Raw genomic sequence first — 24,394 nt, 5'->3', positions numbered from 1 at the left:
TTTTGTTATATTAAAATATTCTTATTAAAAACACTATAATTCGATCTATATCTGTTAAACAATAATCGTATGCACTTACCTCATCATTTGAATCAATGCTGTAGAAATAACGATCAGGTAAACCAATCTCGCCCTCATCTAAAGTGATGATGTACTCATGCGGTTTGTTAAAGCTAAAATGATTTTAATAGTAAATAATATTAATACTTCTAATGAAGAAAAGATAATATAATACACAAGTTCAATACTAACCGATTTTCAACACTGACTTTGTAGTATGGAAATATACCATAGATTGCCTGAAGATGCACTAAAGCCTTTTTATATTCCCAATTTTGTAGACGTATGGAATCGCGAAATGCTTGCCAACCCTCTAGAATAAGAAAAACAAAACTTCGATTAATATTTTCTGGATTAATATGAATTTGTCATTAAATGATAATATACTCTCTCGAAAAAAGGAAATTAGAAACAAACAATACGTACAAATTGCGTTTTTTATCAGCTGTACAAAATACCTTTATTACTTGAATCGACAGTTTCGGAAATTTGTTTATCGACAACCACTTAAAAATGTTCGAAGTGAGACACCTACACACCTACATCAATTTCGCACATTTCCTCTCTCTATCCGCCTCTCAGTACCTTCACGAACTATGTTCTCTTGAACCCCATCGAAGAAGTCATAGTAGAAAGTACTCATTTTCTATGTTGAAAATGTAAACAAGGCTTAATTCCGACATATTCTGGATGTATATGTCACATAATATATGAACAAATTTTCGAGAGACAACAAAATATATTTTTCGTCGCATGACCTCGATTTATATCTTGAAATATATCAAAACTTATATTCGTTCAAACCATCGACAAGCAAATCAAATAAAACCGATAGAGAAACAATGAAACGTCATTAGTAATATTAGATAAACTTTGGAGACTTCTACCAATGAAATTAAGACCTAAATTTGAAAAAATAACATTATTTGGTTCGTACAGAGGTCATCGCCGAACTTTTGTGCGATACTTGTCCAAAATAAATGTAAAAACTTGAAGGAGAATACAATTCAGGCATCGAGGGATACCAACCTTTGCGAGATCTAGACAAAAAATTTCAAAAAAAATTGATTAGAATCTAACTTTTTTCTGCATGTTCGCGAATTAGAGAATATTGATATAAAAAATCTTAAATCTAAGTGAGGGTTAAATTTTTGGCATGACAAATAACTTAATAGTATAAGTACATATATTTACTCTTGTGGGGAACAGCCATAGAATCTAACCTAACAGCCTTATAGGATAATCGAAAAGAGTTGTCGGTTTATCTTAATATATTTCAGCAAAGCTTGCTATCTAATGATGAGACATAAGGTGCGAATTGTTACTCGGTACAACAATACAGCAGTTCCGGCTTTCAGTTGGCTAATGATTTAGGCAAACATTCTAACGGTAAAAATTGTAAGGCCTAGAGGTCAGTAAACTAAAATGGCTAAAATGTACTCTTATGCCATTATATAATGTTGCCTTTTACAAATAAATTAATTACAACACTTGATCAATATACATATACATATATAAATCCACTAATACGTAAATCAGTCGATTTCTACTGGAGCATATATATGTAGCAAGAAACTCCCCATTTAACACCTTAGTGCCAATAAAACAAAACCAAGACGAAACTAAATGTGAAGAAAATAAAAACTGGAGTATAAACAACTAACCAAATTTCCGTTAGTAAAAAGTCTGTCATTACTTTATTGACCCAACACCTTTGAATGTAAAATTCCAAAAACGAAATATATTTACATGTATTTGGCAACACTGGTTGAAGGCTCAACCGATGATCGCATGACCGAAAGACAGTCTCAGTCACAGTGTCTATACTTTGACTGTAATTTCTCTGCCGGATTTTCTCGAGCAATTAGCACCTTCTGAGAGCATGTTAATTCCTAGCCGGATTTTTATAGTTTTATGGCGATTCATTGACTCTTGTTCACAATTTTGGAACTACACTTTAATTGAATTTAATTAAAGCAAGTAATTTGTCAACAGGGATTTCCTGACTTCCATATTTTATATGATTTCTTAGATTAATTACTTTTTGTTATAAAATTGTTGAACGATTTCGAAGAGGACATCAGTTTCAGCTCACCATTGTTCGAGTTCGGTGTACAGATTTTCTTGTGTGATCAATTCAAAAATATTTTAAGAAAAATGAATACTTTTGTGGTGAGTGATTGAATGAAAATTAGAAAAAGATAACATCTAAGGAACATGCTTGACAAAGAGTTGAAATTGTCTCAGTTCTCAAGGGCAGGAAATATAAAATATTTCGAGTGAAAAAGTGACCTACAAATATTACGTGATCTAATAATACATTTTGTCTCTTCCCTCGCTACAGTTACTCGTCTGCGTCGCTACCTGCGCTCAACTAACACTTGCACGTCCCGATGTCAGTCTCGGCTATCAGTATCGTCCCGGTTACAGCAGCTCCGGTGCTAATTTGTTGCAGTCACCACACTCCTCGGGCAGCAATTATTTTAGCTCAGCGCCGACATTTTCGCAGAATTTGGGGATAGGGAGCTCTGGCGGTTCCGGCGGCTTTGGTTACAATGTAAATAGTGGCGGTTATAGCGGCAGCCCCGCCTTCTCATCCGGCAGTTATGGCGCATTGTCTGGTAGTTTTGGTGGCGCAGGCGATTTTGGTGGCTCATCAGCAGACCATGGCTATCAGACAGGCTACATCAGTGGTGGCAATATACACTACACCCAGCAACCGTCAAATTTTGTTGGCCGTGCACCGATTGTGAGCAAACACTTCTGGATACACTCCGCACCGGAGGATCATGACGAACAGCAAATTGTGCGTTATATAAATATTGGAAAGCCACGCAAGAACTATAATGTCGTGTTCATTAATACGCCCTCATCCAATGTGAATAAGGCTAAAATTATCGCTAATGTTGCGCCAGTTGAGGATAAGACGGCTATTTATGTTCTGGCCAAAAAGTCGAACGCGTTGGATTTGAGCGCTGAGGTCGCTACACCAGCGCCAGTCGTCCACAAGCCAGAAGTGTTCTTTATTAAGTATAAAACACCGGAGGAGGCGGAACATGCGCAACACACCATACAAGGTGAGTGACAACTTTACTGCCTTCAAGCTATTTTAACTATTTAATCCTCTTTTCTCCTCACTTTAGCTCAATATGACGCTTTGGGCGGCTCAAGCGATCTCTCCAATGAAGGCTCTATTCCTGTATCATCAGCCATTGGCAGTTTGGGTGGTTCGGTTGGTGCTGGAGATGATTATGCTGAGGACTCACATATATTGCAACCAGGCGCATCCATTACATTAGGCTCCAGCGGCTCAAGCAACGGCGGTAATCAAAATTACTTGCCACCAGATCACAAGTAAAATGTGATTAATGATGGAAGCTTTTAAGTCTTATTGTGAAAGCTCCGCCGTTATAAATGAAAGTTTAAATGTGCTTGAGACTCATGTGGATTTGGGAAATTTGCTGCGGGAAACTGAAGCGCTGTTTTTATTTACTTTTTTCAATTATAGACGAAATTAGTCTCATATATTTAATAATTTCAGAAAGTATTACTGTTTTTAGTTAAAGTCTTTAACGTTTTTTATATGTGTTAAGAATGCTAGTAAATAAAAATGTTTTTAATTAATTGATAATATAATTCTCTACGGTTTTTCTTTTAATTCCAACAAGTATCCACATCTACCATGAGTCGAATTATGAAACTAGGGATTTGTTATATTTTATATATGTACTTAAATAACGATAATACAGTTTATTTATTTTACAAAAATGTTATTCAAAATATTGGTCGTCGCTAGCTACTACTTTTGACCATCTTTCTGGCAGCATGCGTATTCCGTGCAAATGTTGAGAATGCGGCTCAAAGAGTGACATTTTTTCAGTTGAGAATAAGTTTGGGATGCAAACAGATCTATACAAATATTTTGTTGGGTTAATGTTGACACAAATGTCCAAGATCGATATAAAAAGATTTAATCGATTTAATCGACTAGTGCTTGACCCTAGAAACATTCCCGAAAATGTCGAGAATTCGGCTCAAAAAGAGGCATTTTCAGTTGAGAATAAGTTTGGGATGCAAATATTAATAATATTAATATTAAAATATTTGACAATCAGACAGAACGCTTCGAATGAATGAATTTGGTCGCGATTATGACCAAATCAAAAATAACACGCTATTGGTCTCTATTTCTTACAATTTGACGCCACTTGGAAATACCAAGTGAAACCAGGTCACTCTCTATCTGATCTTTCCAATGGAGTGGTGGTCTTCCTCTTCCTCTGGAGTGCGGAAAAAAGTAACTCAATACTATGAAAGATTTTGGCCTACATCCTCACAAGATCGAATTGACACGAGAACTGAGGCCGCTTACCCACCACAATCGTCGTATGTTTGCGAATTGGGCTGAGCAACAACTTGAAAATACTCCGGATTTTCATCGAAAAATCATCTTCAGCGATAAGGCTCATTTCTGGCTGAATGGCTTCGTCAATACGCAAAATATACATTATTGCATCTCGAAAAAATTACGGATTGGTGCGGTGTATGGGACGGCGGTGTCATTGGTCCGTACTTCTTGCGCGATGATCAAGAACGACACGTTACTGTGAATGGAAATCGCTACCGCTCAATAATAACCGAATATTTTTGGACCGAATTGGATGATATGGAGTTGGACAATATGTGGTTTCAACAGGACGACGCCACAAGCCTCACGAAATGTCCCAATCAATTGGCCGCCTCGGTCGTGCGGACTATTTACTGTTGGGCAACGTCAAGTCTATGGTTTTTGCCAACAAGTCAGCGACGATTACAGCAGTATCGGCCGATTTATGCTTGAAAACCGTCGAAAATTGAGTTCAGCGTCTGGACTTTTGCACGCCGCAAATTAAACCGACTCTTCATCAATGAAAATGTGTAATGCGTTACCAGCAGGTGGTAAGAGAAGTAGAAGAAAAGACCATCTGCTTTGTGAAGACCGATACGGAGGTAGGACAGTTATAGTGGCAATGAGGAGAACAGGCCTTAGATGTTTGAAATAGCAGAACAATAAAAAACATTGAGAAAATATCGATTTTGGTTTAAATTTTTTCCTTTTATATGTCTATATTTGATTAAGTGCTACATTACTCTAAATATTCTTTTCGAATTGCTAAAAAACTGGAATTAACACCACAATTACCGGATCTATACCAACATAAAGATTAGTAAAAATTAGTTAATACTAGTTAGGCTCGCAGATTAAAAGGCAACTTAAAGACGGTTTCCAAGAGTACTGTAATGAATTCAATAAACTCAATTAAACGCCACTGAAAGCCTCTCGTTGAAAATAAAGGACACTCATCAAAAATGGATTTTATTTAAATCTATTGTTATGACCTTAACTGATTTTAAATATTTTTGGAGTTATGAGCAATAAGTTGGTAGCAAATCACAATCGAAGCGTACTAGGCTATGTATGAAAGTCAGCCTAAGATCAAGGGACTTATTTGGATGTTTCACTCTAAAAATAAACAGAAACAAACTTGCAAACAACAATGGTCGGAAAAATACCACTGAAACGAGAAACTAATTGGAATTTGTATTTCGCAACTTTACTAAAATATGAGAAAAATATTGCCGGTTTTCAAGCGATTGTCTAAGGAATTTCTATAAAAATAATTCAAGCATAACTCATATATTTTATTTCGACTTTTAACGCTGAGTAGTAAGCAACACTAAGTAAATGCACTACACACTCATACAAAACAACAATAACAAAAAAACATATTTTCCCAATTCACAATTCAAGGTTTATGCAGCAACATAAAAATTCCAAAATCAAATTAAATATTTAAACAAAATATTAAAAACGCTAAATAAAGTCTTATCTATTGGCAGAAGAAAATGGAAACAAAAAAAAAACACAACAACTAAATGTTAAAAACAACAGCAATTATATCGCCGACAATGCTAATGAAAACAGAAAACAGAAAAAAAAACAAGATATTCCAAAACAAAAACAACAACAACAAATCGGACCTTAGGTGATTAACGCAAAGCGAGGCGCCAAATTTATTAGCCATTAAGTGTTGGATCAAATTACGCGCTCCAAGATAGGCGCATAGACAAATGTGTATGTGTAATTATCCGCCACTAAAATGCATAAAGATATACGAAAATCAATAATACAAAATAGCTGTAATAAAAATACACATAAAATATAAAATGCTAAATTAATAATTTTCTTAAAATACCACGAGGAATACATACATAAATGATGAGGCGCTAACCAACTAAACGCGAACGCGCATAGAGGAGTACCGCAAAATAACAAACGATGAGCCAGAATTCGACCAAAAAGATCCTATCACAGAAATATTCACACTTTAACTCATCTACGCCGCGGCTAATAGACACACACAAACACACTCAGAGATTTCCATATTTGTACGCCAATGAACTCACTGATCTTTATCTGTTGACATCTGCGACAAGGCGGCGGGCAAAAACAAAAATTTAAATATATAATAATAAAAATATAAACAGGCCGTTGATTTGAGGAAGGCGCCGATGATATGATAATGATAATCGTAATAATACTAAATATATTTTGCAACACTAGAATGACCAAATCCTACCGCACTTGAAAACCAGTCTTCTTTCGGCCACCGACAAGATCAGCAGCAACGCGGTGACGATCATCAAGATCATCAGACGATGCAAAATTGGCAATAAAAGCCGAAGCGCTCTCTAATATTGTCAGCACCAATAAAAAATTACATAAATTTACGCTGTTTGCTCGCTAACGAAGAGGGTCGCCTCGCAGTTGCTCGTGAAACTGTGCAGAATGGTATCAGCGGTATCAGCGCAGTGATCGGCGGTCATTATGAATTCCTAATTGATCATTATCATTTGTTAAATTTGACAGTCGTAAATAAAATGCGACTAATATCTGAATTAAAGTATTTGCTGATACGATCTTTCTTTGAGGCGGCAGTGAGAGAGTCACTGGTCGGCAATGAATTGTGGTGGCACTGAAGACAGTGGGATCCTTTATAGGGAGATCGTTAAATATAATATAAATGGAAAGAGAAAATAGACAAAATTCAACTTAGGTTATAGTTAACAGTAAGCACCGGTTAGAAATGTTCCCTCATAAAGTTCCTATTGTATATGTGGGAATAAATGATAATCGATGAGAGATATTGATTTTGGACGCCTTGAACTATTATTGGAGTGTCAGAATTATTCTTTCGAGCTTATTTATGGTTCGATTTTGCACATATATCGGATATATATTAGCGAAGGAAAGGTAAAAATGGTATCAGGATGGAATTCGTATTAAAATTTCTCTTTACAACTTGTCATTACATTTAATTTTATTTGATGAAAACCTTCCATACTATAGCATTTTCTCGACGAAGGATGATAAAGGGTTTTTCAATAGTGTAGCTACAAATGTAGACCGATACGGATCGCAAACGACGTCGCTCTTTTGACATTTTTCTTCAGTAAGGTATGACATTTCTTCATAGAAAGATATATTAAAATTTACTACCGAAATTCGGTAGTACCACAACTTTAAGAGGTTTATATACAGTTGTGATTGGCGTTGCAACCGTTTAGCCGGTTATAGCCGAATCGACGATAGTGCGCCACCTCTCTCTCTCCTTCGCAGATCGGCGCCAGTTGGAGATCCCAAATGTAACCAGGTCGCTCTCCACCTGGTCCCTCCAACGGAGTGGAGGCCTTCCCCTTCCTCGGCTTCCTCCGGCGGGTACTGCATCGAACACTTTCAGGGCTGGAGTGTTTTCGTCCATTCGGACAACATGACCTAGCCAGCGTAGCCGCTGTCTTTTTATTCGCTGAACTATGTCAATGTCGTCGTATAACTCGTACAGCTCATCGTTCCATCGTCTGCGGTATTCGCCGTTGCCAATGTTCTGAGGACCATAAATCTTGCGCAAAATTTTCCTCTCGAAAACTCCTAGTGTCGTCTCATCTGATGTTGACATCGTCCAAGCTTCTGCACCGTAAAGCAGGACGGGAATGATAAGCGACTTGTAGAGCTTGATTTTGGTACGTCGAGGGAGGACTTTACTGTTCAATTGCCTACTCAGTCCAAAGTAGCACCTGTTGGCAAGAGTTATTCTGCGCTGGATTTCGAGGCTGACATTGTTCGTGTTGTTGATGCTGGTTCCCAGGTATACGAAATTATCTACGACCTCGAAGTTATGACTGTCAACAGTGACGTGGGAGCCAAGACGCGAATGCGCCGACTGTTTGTTTGATGACAGGAGATATTTCGTCTTGTCCTCATTCACCTCCAGACCCATTCGCTTCGCCTCCTTATCCATGCGGGAAAAAGCAGAACAAACGGCGCGGTTGTTGCTTCCGATGATATCAATATCATCGGCGTACGCCAGGAGCTGTACACTCTTGTAGAAGATTGTACCTTCTCGGTTTAGCTCTGCAGCTCTTATAATTTTTTCCAGCATCAGGTTAAAGAAGTCGCACGATAGTGAGTCACCTTGTCTGAAACCTCGTTTGGTATCGAACGGCTCGGAGAGGTCCTTCCCAATCATGACGGAGCTTTTGGTGTTGCTCAACGTCAATTTACACAGCCGTATTAGTTTTGCGGGGATACCAAATTCAGACATCGCGGCGTGAAGGCAACTCCTTTTCGTGCTGTCGAAAGCAGCTTTAAAATCGACAAAAAGGTGGTGTGTGTCGATCCTCTTTTCACGGGTCTTTTCCAAGATTTGGCGCATGGTGAATATCTGGTCAGTTGTCGATTTTCCAGGTCTAAAGCCACACTGATAAGGTCCAATCAGTTTGTTGACGGTGGGCTTTAGTCTTTCACACAATACGCTCGATAGAACCTTGTGTGCGATATTTAGGAGGCTGATCCCACGGTAATTGGCGCAGATTGTGGGATCTCCCTTTTTATGGATTGGGCAGAGCACACTGAGATTCCAATCGTCAGGCATGCTTTCTTCCGACCATATTCTGCAAAGAAGCTGATGCATACACCTTATCAGTTCTTCGCCGCCGTATTTGAATAGTTCTGCCGGTAATCTATCCTATATACAGTTAGGATTTTCAAAAAATCGATTTCAAGTCGATCCGACGAATATTTTCGAAGTTGTAGACACATTAGTGAAGGCGCGCCGACTACATGTAAAGTGCTTTCAAAACTTTAAATTCGTTTTTTTCGAAACGGTGTTTTCAAAGGTGAGCAAGATTTCTCAGAAACGGCTGAACCGAACGGTCTGAAATTTTTACACCAGCTTCTTAACTATATTTTTTAGTACTTCATCGAAGGATTTCCCCATCCGATGAAAATTTCTTATTTTTATAAACAATTAAAGACCCGAATTTTGGTAGAAAATCGAATCTTTTGCTTTGAGTAGCCGCCACTCTGTCAAACCTCTCTGCAAAATTGGCAATATCAACGTTCCGGATAATTATTTTTGGCAATAAAAAATATGTGAATATAGTTTAAAGTTGTCATAATATACCGGCCAAGTTTCAAATCAATAAAACAAATAGTTTGCTTAGAAAAAAATCTTGAAAAATGCCTCATTTTCGACCACCTAACTGTATATAACCCCTTAAGAGCGCTACAATTTATGGTCGGCTCATTTCTGCCTGAATGGCTTCGCCAATAAGTAAAAAATGCGTCATTGGTCAGGCAGCCATCAACCGTGATGATCAAGACCAGAACGTTACCGTGAATGGGAATCGCCACCGATCAATGATAACCGCATATTTTTGGCTCGAATTGGATGATATGGACTTGGACAATATGTGGACACAGCGAATGTCACAATCGATTTATTGAAAACCAAGTTTGGTGAATGTGTTATCTCACGAAATGGCCCAGTGAATTGGCCTCGGTCGTGCGATTTGATGCCGTTAGACTATTTCCTATGGGGCTACGTTAAGTCTATGGTCTATGCCGGGTAAAAAAAATCAGGTCCATTTAGATCGGATCTGATAGATTGCTTGGATTATGCACGAACAGATTAAAATGCGTTCCACATAGTCTCAACATTTTTTGGATTAAGAAATCAAATGATATATTATAAAAAATCAAATGAAAGAATGTTCTCAATTTTTTCTGAACTTAAAAAAACCATAACCATTATTTTCAACTTTAATATTAAATTAGAAATATTGAATCATGAAAGAATATAAAAAAAATTATTTTAGTATCTAGAGCCACTGTGCACTACAGCCCCGCCACTTCGGAGACACCACGAAACAAACAGATTTGACGTAATAATAATAAGCTGATGATAGTTTTCGCAGATAAGCCAACAGCTAACGAATTAAGTAGATAACTATTATCTATGATAATGAGACTTAAAATCTATGCGCGTTTCATGTGACCGCAACGCTAACAAATCAATAATCAGATCACTACATAGAGCAAGTAATCAATCAAAGAGCAGACGAGACACCCTGCCACGCACCCGATCAACATGTAACTGACTATAAAAAAATAAATATAAATAGAATAAAAATGTAAATTAGACGCGAAGACATGGTGACAGCGTAAACCGTGCAGATGCTTGAGTGTTAGTGTGTGTAAGCTACAGCTGCGAGGCGGCAACTTCAGACGCCTATGTGGGTTAATTCTCTAGTCCAATTAGTTGTAAATGATGTGTCAAATTGTTGATCGTAAAAATTCAACACATTCACACGCGACATAACAAAAATAGAGACACACATACATACAAATGTATATATGTATATACAAAAGAGTTTAGAAATATGAGGAGCACATATCCTTTAGACAATAAACCGCACAATCAATAGCCAGCCAATCAATAGTCACTTTCAAAAGTTCAAGAGTTGCATTCTTTCATTTGTGCTGCGGTGCTAGTCAAACGGCTATTAATATATACATAGACCTCATGTATGTGCGTCTGTACTATATATAGTGGGTAGTGGAGTGGTAGCAGCTCGCATAATTATGCAAATATTTCTAAGGCATTTCAAATTCAATGAGCAACAAACAAGCTTGGCGACCCAGTTCTGCACTTCACGATCATAAAATTACTTAATTTAAGATGGCGTTGACCACCCATTAGTGGTCGTCGGATACTACTTAAAATGTTTGCTCATGCATATGCATACATACATATATACACACGCGTATATAAAGATTTAAAGAAGTACTTGCTTGATATGTTAATATGGATTATTAGCGCTTGGCCAACAAAATGTTTCATATAATTTTAAAATAGAAATATTTTGTACGAGCTTAAATATTTGCATATTATATTTATTTGTACATATGTACATTTTAATTGCGATATTATTTGAATTTTTTCAAAATCGGAAAAAGAGTTCAAAGTTCAAAAGTTAGTAACAAGGTATACGTATGCAATTGATCAACTTTACTGGAAGGTTTTGAACTCTTTTGAAATTTGTGTGATGATTGAGCAAGATCTTTGAGAGTATAAACTGGAAACAAGAGATCTGCTTGTTTCGTAAAATAATGTCGGATGTGGTATCAACTTGATTGTTCAGATTGGCAAACTATCCATTTATTCAATTTCTAATATTGGCGAAAAATTTCAAAATAATTTCAATAAATTTCAAGTAAGGGTTCGGGTGTAATCGAACATTATATACTCTCGCAATTTATTTATGTAATTTTATTAAGGTAATCCACAATTTCGGCTAAAGTTCGCTAGATTATCGAAAATCGTTATAGATTATATATTAGGGTGGGGGTATTACTTAATATTGCTCACCGATATATGCGGAATAAAGCCCCTTGTAAGTTTAAAAATCCGTATATTAGATATATGGGGGGGTACAGGAAGTATTCGCCCCCGCTTTCGCCCAATTTTGGCACAGAGACACACTATTAGGGTAAGCACATCATCTTTCAAATTATTTAGAATATCTGAGATTTACCGATATTTTCAATAAAAAACTAGGCAAAAGTTTTTAGGTCCTCATGTTCGATATCTGGGGTATTTCGGCAAAGTTTTGTTTCGATACATTCACCGATGGTTTATTTATAGAATGCTAAGTGAACGAATAGATGGGCTTCAAAGTTGTGGTATAAGGAAAGTAGTCTTGGTTGTGAACCGATTTCCCCCATTTTCAAACTATGGTATCGTGATGCCAAGGAAATGATTCTAACCAAATTTCGTTTAAATCGGAGCTACGCCCATTTCAAAACTTTTGTACAAATTTGAGTACAGCCATGTTTATCATGAAATTTAAGGTTTCTAGCGTTTTTCCTTACTGAATTATGTAAAGCATATTTAGTAGTTTTCAACATAACATATGTCCAAAAAATTTACGAGAAGGCGGGGCCACGAACGCTTTCTCCCAAAAATTACAACTACATAGCGTTTCCAAATGAAATGGGTAAGTGACTTTGTAATTACAAAGAATTCAATTAAAAATTCGCAATAAAAATATATGCAAGATTTTTTGTTTTAATGACTAATCCAATAAATCTCGAACCGGTTTCTAGTTCAGTTTTCTATCAGTGCTTTCGAATAAACATATTTTTATTCTTTGACGTTGGAGACTATGTTTCCTTGGATAAAGGTCGAGAAGTGATACTAGAAAACGTAATGCATAGACAAGTTTCCACTTAGTCAACTTAGATATGGGGTCTCGGTGACGTTTATTTCTTCACTAAGTTCAAATATGCATTACGGGAAATACGCTATTAGTATGTTAAGTTCTGTGTATAGTAACTTTTATTAAGTTTAGGCAACTTTGTCTTTGCTCAATATTATCATATTTCATTGCGAGAACGTTATCTAGGGATCTAATCTGATGAGATAGATCTCATCTCAGCTGGTTCTCAATTATCCCATATTACAGTTATTCTAATTTTTCTAGAAAACGTAAGTCATTCTGTGTTCTTACAAGAAATTTGTAAAATATAACGATTATTCGAATTAAAACAATTGTGACAAACGTTTTCTAAGGCTTGTAATAGAATTGGTATTGTACTTACACATATTTAGTAATCAGGGAGATATTTTGGTTATAATATAATATTTTCACACTTACCTAAAAAGAAACAAAATCGATAGAAAGTATTATTAGTATGGACATATAAAATTAATTTTAAGGAAATAAAATTTATAAAATATGATTATTAAGTAAGTCTAGAGGTCTCTCAAAACTATAGAAGTTCAGCTTTAATCTATATTTTTGCTGATTGAAGACGATTAAAAAAGACATTAAAAAATTTACTGATTTTAAATTTCAAAATCTGAACAGTCTAGGTTTTATAAGATTGACATATGACTTTTGTCATTTGTCTTTTGTTATTTTGTCTATAGAAATCACAACACTTTTTAAATGTTTTTTGTTTTTAATGAAAAAAAAATGTGCAAAATTTTGTACAGTTTAGGTGATTATCAATTTAGAATTCATAATACTTAAATAAACCACTAATAAACGCAATGAAACACCCGTTATATCGAACATTAAACGATATACATATTCATATTTGAATGCCAACGCACGAAGGCCAAATCATAGGTATTCCCCAAGTTAAGAAATTAAGAATAACACAATTTTTTATGCAAAATACCAAGACTCTGCATAAATTACCAAGACAAATTCGGTGTTTTTGGTATGTTTTATTACATCAAAACAAAAACTTAAATTGGCAAATTTGAAGATTTGTATATTTTGAGATAAGAAATAAAACAAAGAGATAGCAACAACAACAACACCAACAACTGTAATATACGAAATATAATGTAATAATACAGATCTCAGTTAGGCATTTAATGTTTTATTTTTCTCCATTAGCTAGACTAATTTGTATAATGGCTAAATTATGCAAAACTAAGTTATACAAAACAAAGGAAAAAACAACAACAAATCACTTATACAAAGTAAAAAGCGTAAAAACAAAGCGAAAAATCTTACTACCGCGACTAAGATTGGTAAGCGGCACGAGAGAGAGAGATAGAGAGCGCGAGCTGATAACTTAAACGAACAACATCGTCACACAATACGAACTTCGTAGCAACATTCGTACGCTCGACTCTACGACAAAACACTGTCGCTTTTAGCGCTAACATTTATCATTCGGAAGTTAGTTGGTATGAATAAAAAAAGAGAGAAGATCTGAAGTAATTTTTTATGCAAAATTATTCTATGCGACTACAATTAAAAGCACACCGCGATGATGTGTTAATAAACTTGCATAAATCATTATCAATGAAGTCGAAATCTACAATATGTGTGTGGATATATGCAGTACCAAATATTGGGTGACAATCTCTTTTATGGTTTCCGATCTGATTTTATTGGTAAAACACAATGATTACGTCGTTCGCCAATTAATTCTGTCTACGATTGTTGTCTGCTTTGTTAAAATATGTAAGAAAAAAATTCGCAAGGTTTACGCGCCAAGTTCAATGTCAGTCACATTCCAAAGTTTAAAGCAATTCAAGAATCTTATTAGCAATATTCTCGGAAAAGTGACTGTGCTCAGACTTTGCTATATTTAGTATGTATTATATTTTTGGCGAATTTTTGTTGGTGATTTTCGGTAATTCACTGACCGTTCCAAGGTGAGGTGGTTTAAAAATACCTTTCCACATTCTTATAGAAATATTATTGATTTTATTACTATTTATGTTTCGTGTTTAAAAAAAACATACAACAAATAATATATTGTTCATATCGAATGGAAAAGAAAAAGAAAACCTATACGTAAAGGCTGAGTTAGAGAGAGAGTTACAAAACTTTGTCATAAATGGTTTTTGTATTGAATATAGTCAAAAATCTAGGAAAGCGTTAATTTTAAGCTGTTTGGTTGAATAAACCGAAACCGAATTTCATCATCCGATTTCACCAACTACTTTTTCAGTTCTTATTTTCGAATTTATACTGAAGATAAAATGGTGATATGATTTCAGTTGTCCAAACAACTATGTCTTTCTAAATCCTAATCAGCGCTGAACCTGAGTAGATCCAGGATAGCTTCTGATTTATATTTCTAAAAAAAAAAAACAATTTTGAACTGCAAGTTGTTGCATTTGCACAACGCCTAATAAAAATGCCGAAAATTCAACGGATAAAGGGAATATTATAAGTCAATAACAACATATCATATACATTAAGTTCTTATCGATACTAGATATTGACACCTAATAAATTGCAAAGTAAAGTTTGATAATCCCTAATCACACCATAAGTTAACTGTACCGACCAATCTTGAAATTTTAAGTATTTTGGGGATTCAGTACGATCATTTGATCAACTATACTAGTTTTTTTTCTGAAGAACTCAGATTCTTACTTTTGATAGGAAATTCATTTTGCAAACCGTATTTATGTTATGCTAGAAGATGAGTGAAATAAATAAAGATTTTAAAGCATTTAGTTATTGAACAGAACGTCAGGCATATGGCCATCGTGATCGTGACTTATGTAGGGGTTCTAAGGGTTTCACTTTGCATCGCTTTATCTGGAATGTGGTATTATCTTCCGAACAACGCGCCAGCTGTTCAATCAAAGATCGTTTATCATCATAGATCAATAACTATAAATAAGCCCACAAGTAAATACGACAATGACACACGATTTCAGGGTCGATTGATAGGATGAGTAAGGAATTTTTAAACGATGTTCTGATTGCCGTAGATTAAATTATTCTATAGCAATCAGTGTTAAATGCCAAAAGCGTGCTCTCACTTTGACAGCTGATTTCGCAGAATGTCTATAGAAAACTATATGTACCTTTAATTGCGTCCTATACAAGAAGTTTTTTCTGACAGTCTCGCCTCAAATAGACATCTTATGGTACGCTATTTTTTTACCAAATTGCATTATGCTAGGAATCCTTCGACATGTCCTAGAGACGCCTAATCACATAAGTATAAAGCTACCCAGCCATATTGAAACCTATAGCATATCTATAGCGTAAGAAATATGGACCAAATTTTGGCCAATATTTTAGACGTACAATTTCACGTTCACAGATATTTCGAACTACATACATATATTAACTGAGCAAATAGAAATACTATACTGTAGTTGGAACCGGGGGAAGGATATTGAACGAAATTACCCATTTTTATTTTGTAAAATTGCAGTAAAGAAAATATTCTACAATAACTCGTAATGGGTTAGGTGGGCTTTGAAACATAGGGGCTATACCAGTGTGACACTTTCAAAATTTTGTTTTTTTTTTGTTTTTTGCTTATTCTTTCAAAAATATCCTGTGAAAGCGGTAAGGTCGTATCTTGAATAGTTTTTGAATGGCAGCGTTTTACATAAAAAGACGACATTTTTTCAGAACTATGCCATTTTGTTAATTTTTGATATTTTTCAAAAATCTTAGGTCATTGTTTAGGAAATATATTCAACTTTATTAACCTTTTTGAACTTTTTTGTTTCATCTACTCATTCGGCCAGAATCATGTCAGCAGTTAGGGAACTTTTTTTTGCCACCCCTGAATACAAGATATAACATGAAAAAAACTGATTATGTCCAAAAACTTCAAAATATTCGATCGAGCATTTTCTTTAAAAAAAAACATAGGAAAATCGATCGCTAAATATTAAAATTTTAAATTTCCTTGCAAAATTGTAAGAGATACAAGTCCAAGCCAGTTGCAATTTAGAATTTAAACGCGTTTATCTCAAATCTCAATTTGTTAGGTCGGTGAACACGACTCAACCATATAGTGAGTTATGCTGTACTCGGCAAAAAAAAATGGTTTTGAGACGGTACCAACGGCTGAATTTTCGGAACTTTTAAATAAAAATTTCACAAAATACTGTTTTATATATGTATCTTTGATATGCTGAAATGTTTAAATAAAATAGATGATATATATATTGTTTTTTTTTTTTTTCAAAACCCTTAAACCGATCCTTAATTATGTTGAGATATTTCTTATTATAACCGTGGCTCTTAATTTCATTTGTATTATAAGGACATAACATTGGTTTTTTTATGTTTAGGGAAAGTATGAACCGATATTACATATACCAAGTACTGTACATATAATATATATTTAAATAAAATTATACTGAAAAAAATCAGCCTGAAAAATCACCTTATATAGTATAGGCCGAGAAAAGATTATCACCAATTTTGGGAATTTTTAAACGAAATTGCAATTTATGCGTTTGAAAACTTCCACCCACATTAAAAACAAAACTTTAAACATATTATATATTCGTACAGATATACTTAAATATGGATGCAACTGTAGGTGTACCAGAAAAAATTTTTCGAGTTAAACATAATAAATTAGTCAACTGAACTGCCATTAATTGCCAACTCGTTTAGTACATTACTAACTAATTAATTATCCACCTGCATTTAGCCGAACAATGGAACGAAGAGCCACAAGCCATTTATTGTAAATGGTAAAATGATATATCCAAAACAAACTTATGAACATGTGTTAAATTGGAGTGTGAATTCGAACAGAAACCAGAACCAGCAAAAACAGCAACAAACAACTTGCACAACAACCAACTGCACAACCGAAAACCGTACGCTCTTATTAAACTATTGAACGCCAATACAATAACAACAATGCTTGTTGATATTTAAAGCATTTTGTGCACCACAGCAAATTGGAACTCGTATGATTTAGCGCTCACACACACTTTAGCTTGGATTAACTCAATTTTCGTATATTCGTATATGGCAACAAAGCAAAGTGTCACACTTTTTTTATAGAAGACCATATGCCAATAGAAACAATGCGAGTGACAATAGCATTAGACGGCTTGTTAGGCCTAACAACCAAAGAAAAAAAATGAGAAAAAACAACAACAACAAATATATATTATTATAATGTACCAATACAGCGACACACACACAAAGACGCAAATATACAAAGTAGCAAATCTGCATATTTTAAATTTGTGCTGCAGAAACGCAGAAGTGATGCTCAATAACAATTTATGCAGCAGCCACAATGTAAAGGCGAACAGCGACCCCCACATTGTATATAAACTATGTAGATCAATAGGCCTATATCCAGTAAACCAGCTTAATTCGATACTACAGCATCAAAGCGGTGTGTCGCGGCAAATCGAACGCAAATCGAATAGAAAAATTATTAAAAAAAATAATAAACGAATATTTGAAAAAATATAACCGCGAGCGGTGCTAAACAAGTGTCTTGTGAAAAATTAAATTGAAAAAATCTAAAACTTTGCAAAAATGCGTCTCTTCGTCGTAGCAATCGCACTCTTCGCCGTCAGCGCCACAGCCGCGCCTCAATATGGATACGAACCCGCCAGCAGTGGTGGCTTGGCCGTACGCAGCGGCGGTAATGGTGTCGTCCTCGGCGGCAGCGGTGGCGTTGCATCCGGTATTGGTGGCGGTGCCATCGGTAATGGTAACTCGCTCAACCATGGCAGCGGCCGTGGTGGTGACAAATACTTGCCTCCCGAGTCCGAGCAACAGGCACCACTCATCAACAAACAATTCTACACCATCTCCGCACCCGAAGATAACGCCACCAAATCCAAGCACTTGGTTTTGGGCAAACCACAAAAGAATTTCCGTGTGATCTTCATTAAGGCGCCAACACCCGATAATGTCAAATACTCCGCTGAATTCGCGCCACAAGAAGAGAAGACCGTCATCTATGTGTTGCACAAGAAGGGTGAAGATATCGATGCCGCCAACATTGGCACACCAGCACCAACTGTACCCAGCAAACCAGAGGTCTTCTTCATCAAGTACAAGACACCCGAGGAGGCACAACAGGCGCAAAAGGAAATTCAGGGTAAGTTTTGGGTCGAACAAAATGGCGCCAATAGAGCTTGTGTAGGTCGCTGACTGAGGAGTCGAGTACCAGACATCCATAAAAATCATTGTAAATTAATCCCATTACTTTCTCTTTCAGAACAATACGATCAATTGGGCGGCAATAACCAATTCGGTGAAGACACCGCTCCCATCACCTCGGTCGTTGGCGCTTTGGACAGTCTTAACCCTGATGGCAGCTACAACTATCGTCAAGTGAACGGTGGCAGCGCCAATTTGGCAGAGCCCCAACAGCCCAGCTCACAATATTTGCCATCTTTTTTGAAGGTTTAATTGGAATTTGATATGAGAATTTACGACCTACATGGAATTTAGTATTTAGTTAGCAATGTTGATTAATAGTTAAGCGGAATCTGTGACAAAAGCATATTCGTTGTATGCGCGCACATTCTTTGTTATGTCTTTTATTTTTTTTATTGTTAAATGTTGTTGTTATTTTTTGTTAAATAAATTGAAATCGAAAATCATGCGAAATGTGTTTGTGTGTGTGTGTTGCTAGCTGATTTTGCTTGGACTTGAGCTTGGGAAAATCCAAGTAATATTTGCATATCTCTTTTTCAGATTTCCTAATTAGCTTTGTATTCCCTTTTATGTATGCGATTCTGCCAATTCAGAACCGTATACCGTTAATATTTTGGTGAAATTCCTTCGACTGAAGATCAACAAAATTTGGCATTAGTGTTGCTGCTTTATTTATAGCCTAGTTTCGAATTAAGCGCTGCTGTTGGAAATACCCAACACTAATGTGACACTAAAGGTCAATATCATGAGTGTCACTAATATTAAATAAGCAACACTTAGAAAAATTCTTGCGCCTTTTGTTGAGTAAAAAAATGTAAACAACTTTAAAAAATTAATCAAAAAAAATATTAAAAAAGATATATTAAAAAATATATTGGAAAAGAATAATTAAAAAATAATTTTAAAAATATATAAAAATTAAAAAAAAAATATATATAGAAGTTTCACAAAAATATTAAAAAAAAAATATTAAAAAATTTAAAAAATATTAAAAAATAAAAAAAAAATAAAAATATTAAAAAAAATATTAAAAATTTTAAAAAAATATTAAAAATTAAAAAAAAAATAAAAAATTAAAAGAAAATCAAAAAAAATATTAAAAAATTAGAAATAAATAAATTAAAGAATAAAATCAAAATTTAAGAATTAAAAAAAAAAAAAATAAAAAAATTGAAAGGAAAATTCTTTTAACAAATTTTTCCAAAAAAGAAATTTTGAAAAAAAAAATAAAATATAAATCTAATTTGTAAAATCGAAGCAAGATTTCAAAATTGTTTCTGATATGAGAAATATATGAAAAGTGTGCTTTTTAAAAATGTCTACTTAAATCGGTTATTTTTCGGTTATTTTTGAACAACTAAACTTTCTGTCCGATTCCACACACTTATGATACCAAGAACCTAATCATCTGATTTATTTATATAAGGATGATCCGGTACTTAATCAACAAAAAAATCCAAAATTTTCGAAAAAATAGGAAGTTTTCAATATAATCTCATTTAAGCTTAATACACATGACCCAGCGATTCAATTACTTTCAATTCAACCTTTCTGTAAAATACTTTCTCTACTCCTGGAGGTTTATAAGGAACGCTTCCTTGGCGGCGATAACCTCATTCAACTCAAACTCGCAGAACGAGTAAATTTTTCTAGTTTGGTAACGAAAAGAAGTCGAATGGGACCAAATCTTTTGTAATATGGGATTGGTTCAATAGTTCGTAACAGGATATTTGATCTGCCCGGTCCAATAATTCGGTAATAGAGCACTGTGGAGGTTTTTCTTATCGCCAGATAGTCCACAAAATCATTTCAAAAGAATCAAACACTGTTGTGAAGCGATCATACACGGCTGTATTTTCTGGCCGGAATGCGCAAACGCGGCACCCACCGCCTTCTCATGGCCAATATTTCTTGCTGAATATGACACGGAGAGACTACTGTCTAAGCTATACGGCGTACCTTCAATCAGCGAATTGGCAATATGAGATCATGAACTTTTGTCACGCTATCCTCCGTTGTAACCGTTGCGATCGGGGCATCTGGACGTGTGTTTTCAAAAACCGTGCATTCAGGTTTAAATTCGTTACACCAATGTTAACGGTATCCATCGAATAAGAGTCACCGCATACAGCATCCAAGTTATGTCCGCTCTATGATTTCCATTCGCAATTCGTCTTCCTAATCACGAATTGAATCACAAACCGATAGTTTTTTTTATTCTAAAACCCAGAAAAACGTCCTATTCGGCCTAAATATCCGAAAATGCACTACACTTTAAAAAAATTCTCTCGAGATGGTCGCACCATCAGACAATGAGGTCTACCCGTCGGACCGACCACGTACATAACCCTAGTCATATCAATCCTATATCTATCCCAATAATTTTTTTATCCCAAAAGTTGACAAAAACTGTATACAATTCTAAGATTAAATTGAAAAGACTATACTAATTTCATAAGGGCAAAAAGTCATTCTGCTAACGTGATTTTCTTCGAGTGTTAACTGAAGAGATCACAGAAGCAACGAAAGCTAAAGCCATATTCGACACAATAGAAATTTAATGAGAACTATAATCATATACTTTATGATCGATTCTATTTTGACTAACAAGCGGCGAAAAGCAGTTCGTCATTAATTTTATGAGCGAACACATTTAAATTCAATTTTGCGACCATTTCGACAGCAAAAAGAACATACGAATTTTATAATGATGCGTATTTAACGAATATAACAGCGCTTTTGATGAGGGATTAGACATTGTCTAGCAACAAATAGAGCGTCATAAGGAAGGCGACAAGACAATAGACAGACGACTATAGTACACCATAAAAAATGTGATGACGCTCAATACAGGTAGCAAAACTGGCGGTTTAGGAGACATTAGCCTTGAGAAAACAATTGAGAGACGAAATCGATATTTACGCACGAAAGTATGCAACGAAATTCGATTAAGACTGTTATGCGCAAGGCGACTATAAGACAAAACTAATCGAGTAACGGAAATAAGCGAGCAATTAATTAAAGTAAATTTAAATGAAAAAGAGTGCAAAAATGAAGACATAGCTACAAAGCGTTAATAGAATTGCAAGCCAAGTAAGGCGCTGCGCTTAGCAAATGCGGAGGATACAGACGGTCGGCAGCGTTTTAATGACCGATAGTATGTGTTTGAAATGCGATCAATGCATATGTGTTGTAGCAAGACATCTTAATGCTTTTGTGATTAGTGTTGTTGTTGTTGCTGCTGCAGATGCGCTTACGCTAATATCTATTGATGAGATAGCGTAATGCGATCAGCGCTCGCCTTTTGACGCAAAAATTGTCAACCGCATCGGCGCGCGTCGGCGTTCGATATTAGCGCCGCCTTTGATCACCCCGTTCGAAGCGCAAATTTGCATTGATTTCGCGAATTTAGTAGTGCGAAAAAGCGTAACAATTCGCATATAAAACGTTAATGCAATGCAGACAGGTCAAGCAGTGCAATCGTAAGCCTCTTAGAGCATCAACACAATCAGTGCAGTGAAGTGTAGTGTGAGTTTTTCAGTGAAAACCGCAAACAAAAATACCAAACGCAATCAATTTGCCATAATTTCGATAAAAGGATCAATTCTAAATAAAATCCATTTCGCAATGCGTTCTTTTACATTACTCGCTTGTTTGGCGACAATCGCCGCCGTCAGCGCTGCGCCACAATTCGGTTATGGATATGGCGCTCAGCCAGCTGCCAGCAGTTTTGTGCCCTCAGCACGCGGTGGTGAGAAATATCTGCCACCCGCCACCACAACACCACCACCCAGCGTACACAAGCAGTTCTACTTGATCTCGGCCCCTGAAGATACAGAGAATGCTGGCAAACCCAAACACTTGGTCATCGGTCGCCCACAGAAGAACTACCGTGTCGTCTTCATTAAGGCACCAAACTCTGACAACTCCAACCTGAAATTGTCCGCCGAATTCGCACCACAAGAGGAGAAGACCGTAATTTATGTGCTCACCAAGAAGGATAACGAACTCACCGCCAACGACTTTGCCACACCAGCACCAACAGTGCCCAGCAAACCCGAAGTATTCTTCATCAAATACAAGACACCCGAGGAAGCTGAGGCAGCACAGAAAGAAATTCAAGGTGAGTTGAATTCGACTTGAGGAATGATTTAGCGCAGAAATTAATTTATAATTCAAAATTCTAAAAACAAAATGTTTCGCTTCACAGACCAATACGATCAATTGGGCGGCACTAAGGAATTCTCCGATGAAGGTACTGCTCCAGTCGCTTCGGTTATCGGCTCTTTGGATGGTATTGCTCCCGATGGCAGCTACAACTACAGAGCTATTGCCCCCGCTCCAGAGGAACTCGGCAGCGCGTCCTCCCCACTTAGCCAGTATCTGCCAGCGGCGTCGCGTCTGTAAGGCAGCGCTCAAGATGCAGCTTGAATTGTTAGAATTGTTTTGTTGTTATTTGTTAACGCTGCTTTGCGTTACACATGGCATACATGGCCGAAAACTCGTTGATTAATTGTTAATTATTAATTTTTTTGTTACTACACTTTATATTTTTTATTTACGAAAATTATGCGATTTAATAAAATTAAATTTAAAAAATAATAATGATATTTTTTTACTGAAGTGATTAATTAGGTGAAATTAAATTAATAAAAAAAAAATAATTAAATTAATAAAAGAATAATAATTAAATTAATAAAAAAAAAAATAATTAACAAAATAAAAATCAAATAATATTCAAAAAATAAAAATAAAAAACACAATAAAATTAAAAAAAAAAAATAAAAAAAAAATTAATAAAAAAATAAAATAAAAAAATAAAAAAAAATAAACAAAAAAATAGAAAAAAAAATTAAAATAAAATAAAATATAAAAAAATATTAAATAAAATAAAACAATAAATAAATTGAAAAGAGAAAAAAATAAATCAATACAAAAATAATAATATAAGATACAATAGATAAAAAACATTAAAATAAAATAAGAAATTAATATTAAAAATAAAAGAAATAAATGCAAAATAATGGCATGAATTAAATAAAATGTTTACTAAATTAAAAAAATAATAATTTTAGGTAATAAATAAAATAATACGAAATAATTTCGACAAGCAAAACTAAATTAAAAATATAAATATTATAAGCAATTAAAAACAATACAAAAATAAAATAAAATAATATTAAATAAACAATAAGAAATATAGAAAAAAATATATAAAAAAGCGAAATAATTATGTAAAATAAAAATAATTATAAAAACGCGATAATAAAAAAATAAATAATAGGTAAATAAAAAAATAATTAATTAAAAAACAATGCTTGAGTAAAAAAAATTAATAAAAATAATACTTTTTTTTAATTAATAAAATTAAATAATACTTTTTGTTTAAATAAAAAGAATTAAATAAACTAATGAAAGCGAATTAAAGTAATAAACACAGGACAAAAAATAATATTCAATAAAAAAATTAATTAAAAGAAGATAAAATTAAGGAAGTAATGATACAGAAAAAAGCTTTAAG

The 24,394-nt window shown here is 34.9% G+C and overlaps 4 protein-coding genes across 6 annotated transcripts in view; 3 read left to right on the top strand and 1 right to left on the bottom strand.

Annotated features, from left to right (window-relative positions):
- Nucleotides 1-24,394, bottom strand: part of LOC105210522 (protein gone early) — a 92,451-nt gene that overhangs the window by 5,466 nt on the left and 62,591 nt on the right. For all 3 annotated transcript variants that reach the window (XM_054232271.1, XM_054232270.1, XM_054232272.1), the window contains exons 5-6: nucleotides 253-373; nucleotides 80-173 (exon numbers count right to left, since the gene is read on the bottom strand). In XM_054232271.1, the coding sequence (XP_054088246.1) occupies nucleotides 80-173; nucleotides 253-373 (215 nt within the window). The remainder of the gene's footprint in view (nucleotides 1-79; nucleotides 174-252; nucleotides 374-24,394) is intronic.
- Nucleotides 2,106-3,683, top strand: LOC105210521 (uncharacterized). Its single transcript, XM_011181531.3, has 3 exons — nucleotides 2,106-2,232; nucleotides 2,405-3,137; nucleotides 3,204-3,683. Exons 1-3 carry the CDS (start codon nucleotides 2,218-2,220, stop codon nucleotides 3,416-3,418), a joined length of 963 nt encoding a protein of 320 aa, XP_011179833.1. The 5' UTR covers nucleotides 2,106-2,217; the 3' UTR covers nucleotides 3,419-3,683.
- LOC114803481 (uncharacterized) lies at nucleotides 18,173-19,319 on the top strand. Its single transcript, XM_011181529.3, has 2 exons — nucleotides 18,173-18,811; nucleotides 18,932-19,319. The coding sequence occupies exons 1-2, from the start codon at nucleotides 18,241-18,243 to the stop codon at nucleotides 19,123-19,125; spliced, it is 765 nt and encodes a 254-aa protein (XP_011179831.1). The 5' UTR covers nucleotides 18,173-18,240; the 3' UTR covers nucleotides 19,126-19,319.
- Nucleotides 22,344-23,478, top strand: LOC105210519 (uncharacterized). Its single transcript, XM_011181530.3, has 2 exons — nucleotides 22,344-22,996; nucleotides 23,084-23,478. Exons 1-2 carry the CDS (start codon nucleotides 22,501-22,503, stop codon nucleotides 23,278-23,280), a joined length of 693 nt encoding a protein of 230 aa, XP_011179832.1. The 5' UTR covers nucleotides 22,344-22,500; the 3' UTR covers nucleotides 23,281-23,478.

Source organism: Zeugodacus cucurbitae, chromosome 5 (assembly GCF_028554725.1).
Source record: "Zeugodacus cucurbitae isolate PBARC_wt_2022May chromosome 5, idZeuCucr1.2, whole genome shotgun sequence".
NCBI classification, from domain to species: domain Eukaryota; kingdom Metazoa; phylum Arthropoda; class Insecta; order Diptera; family Tephritidae; genus Zeugodacus; species Zeugodacus cucurbitae.
This window is presented reverse-complemented; position numbering and strand designations above follow the sequence as displayed.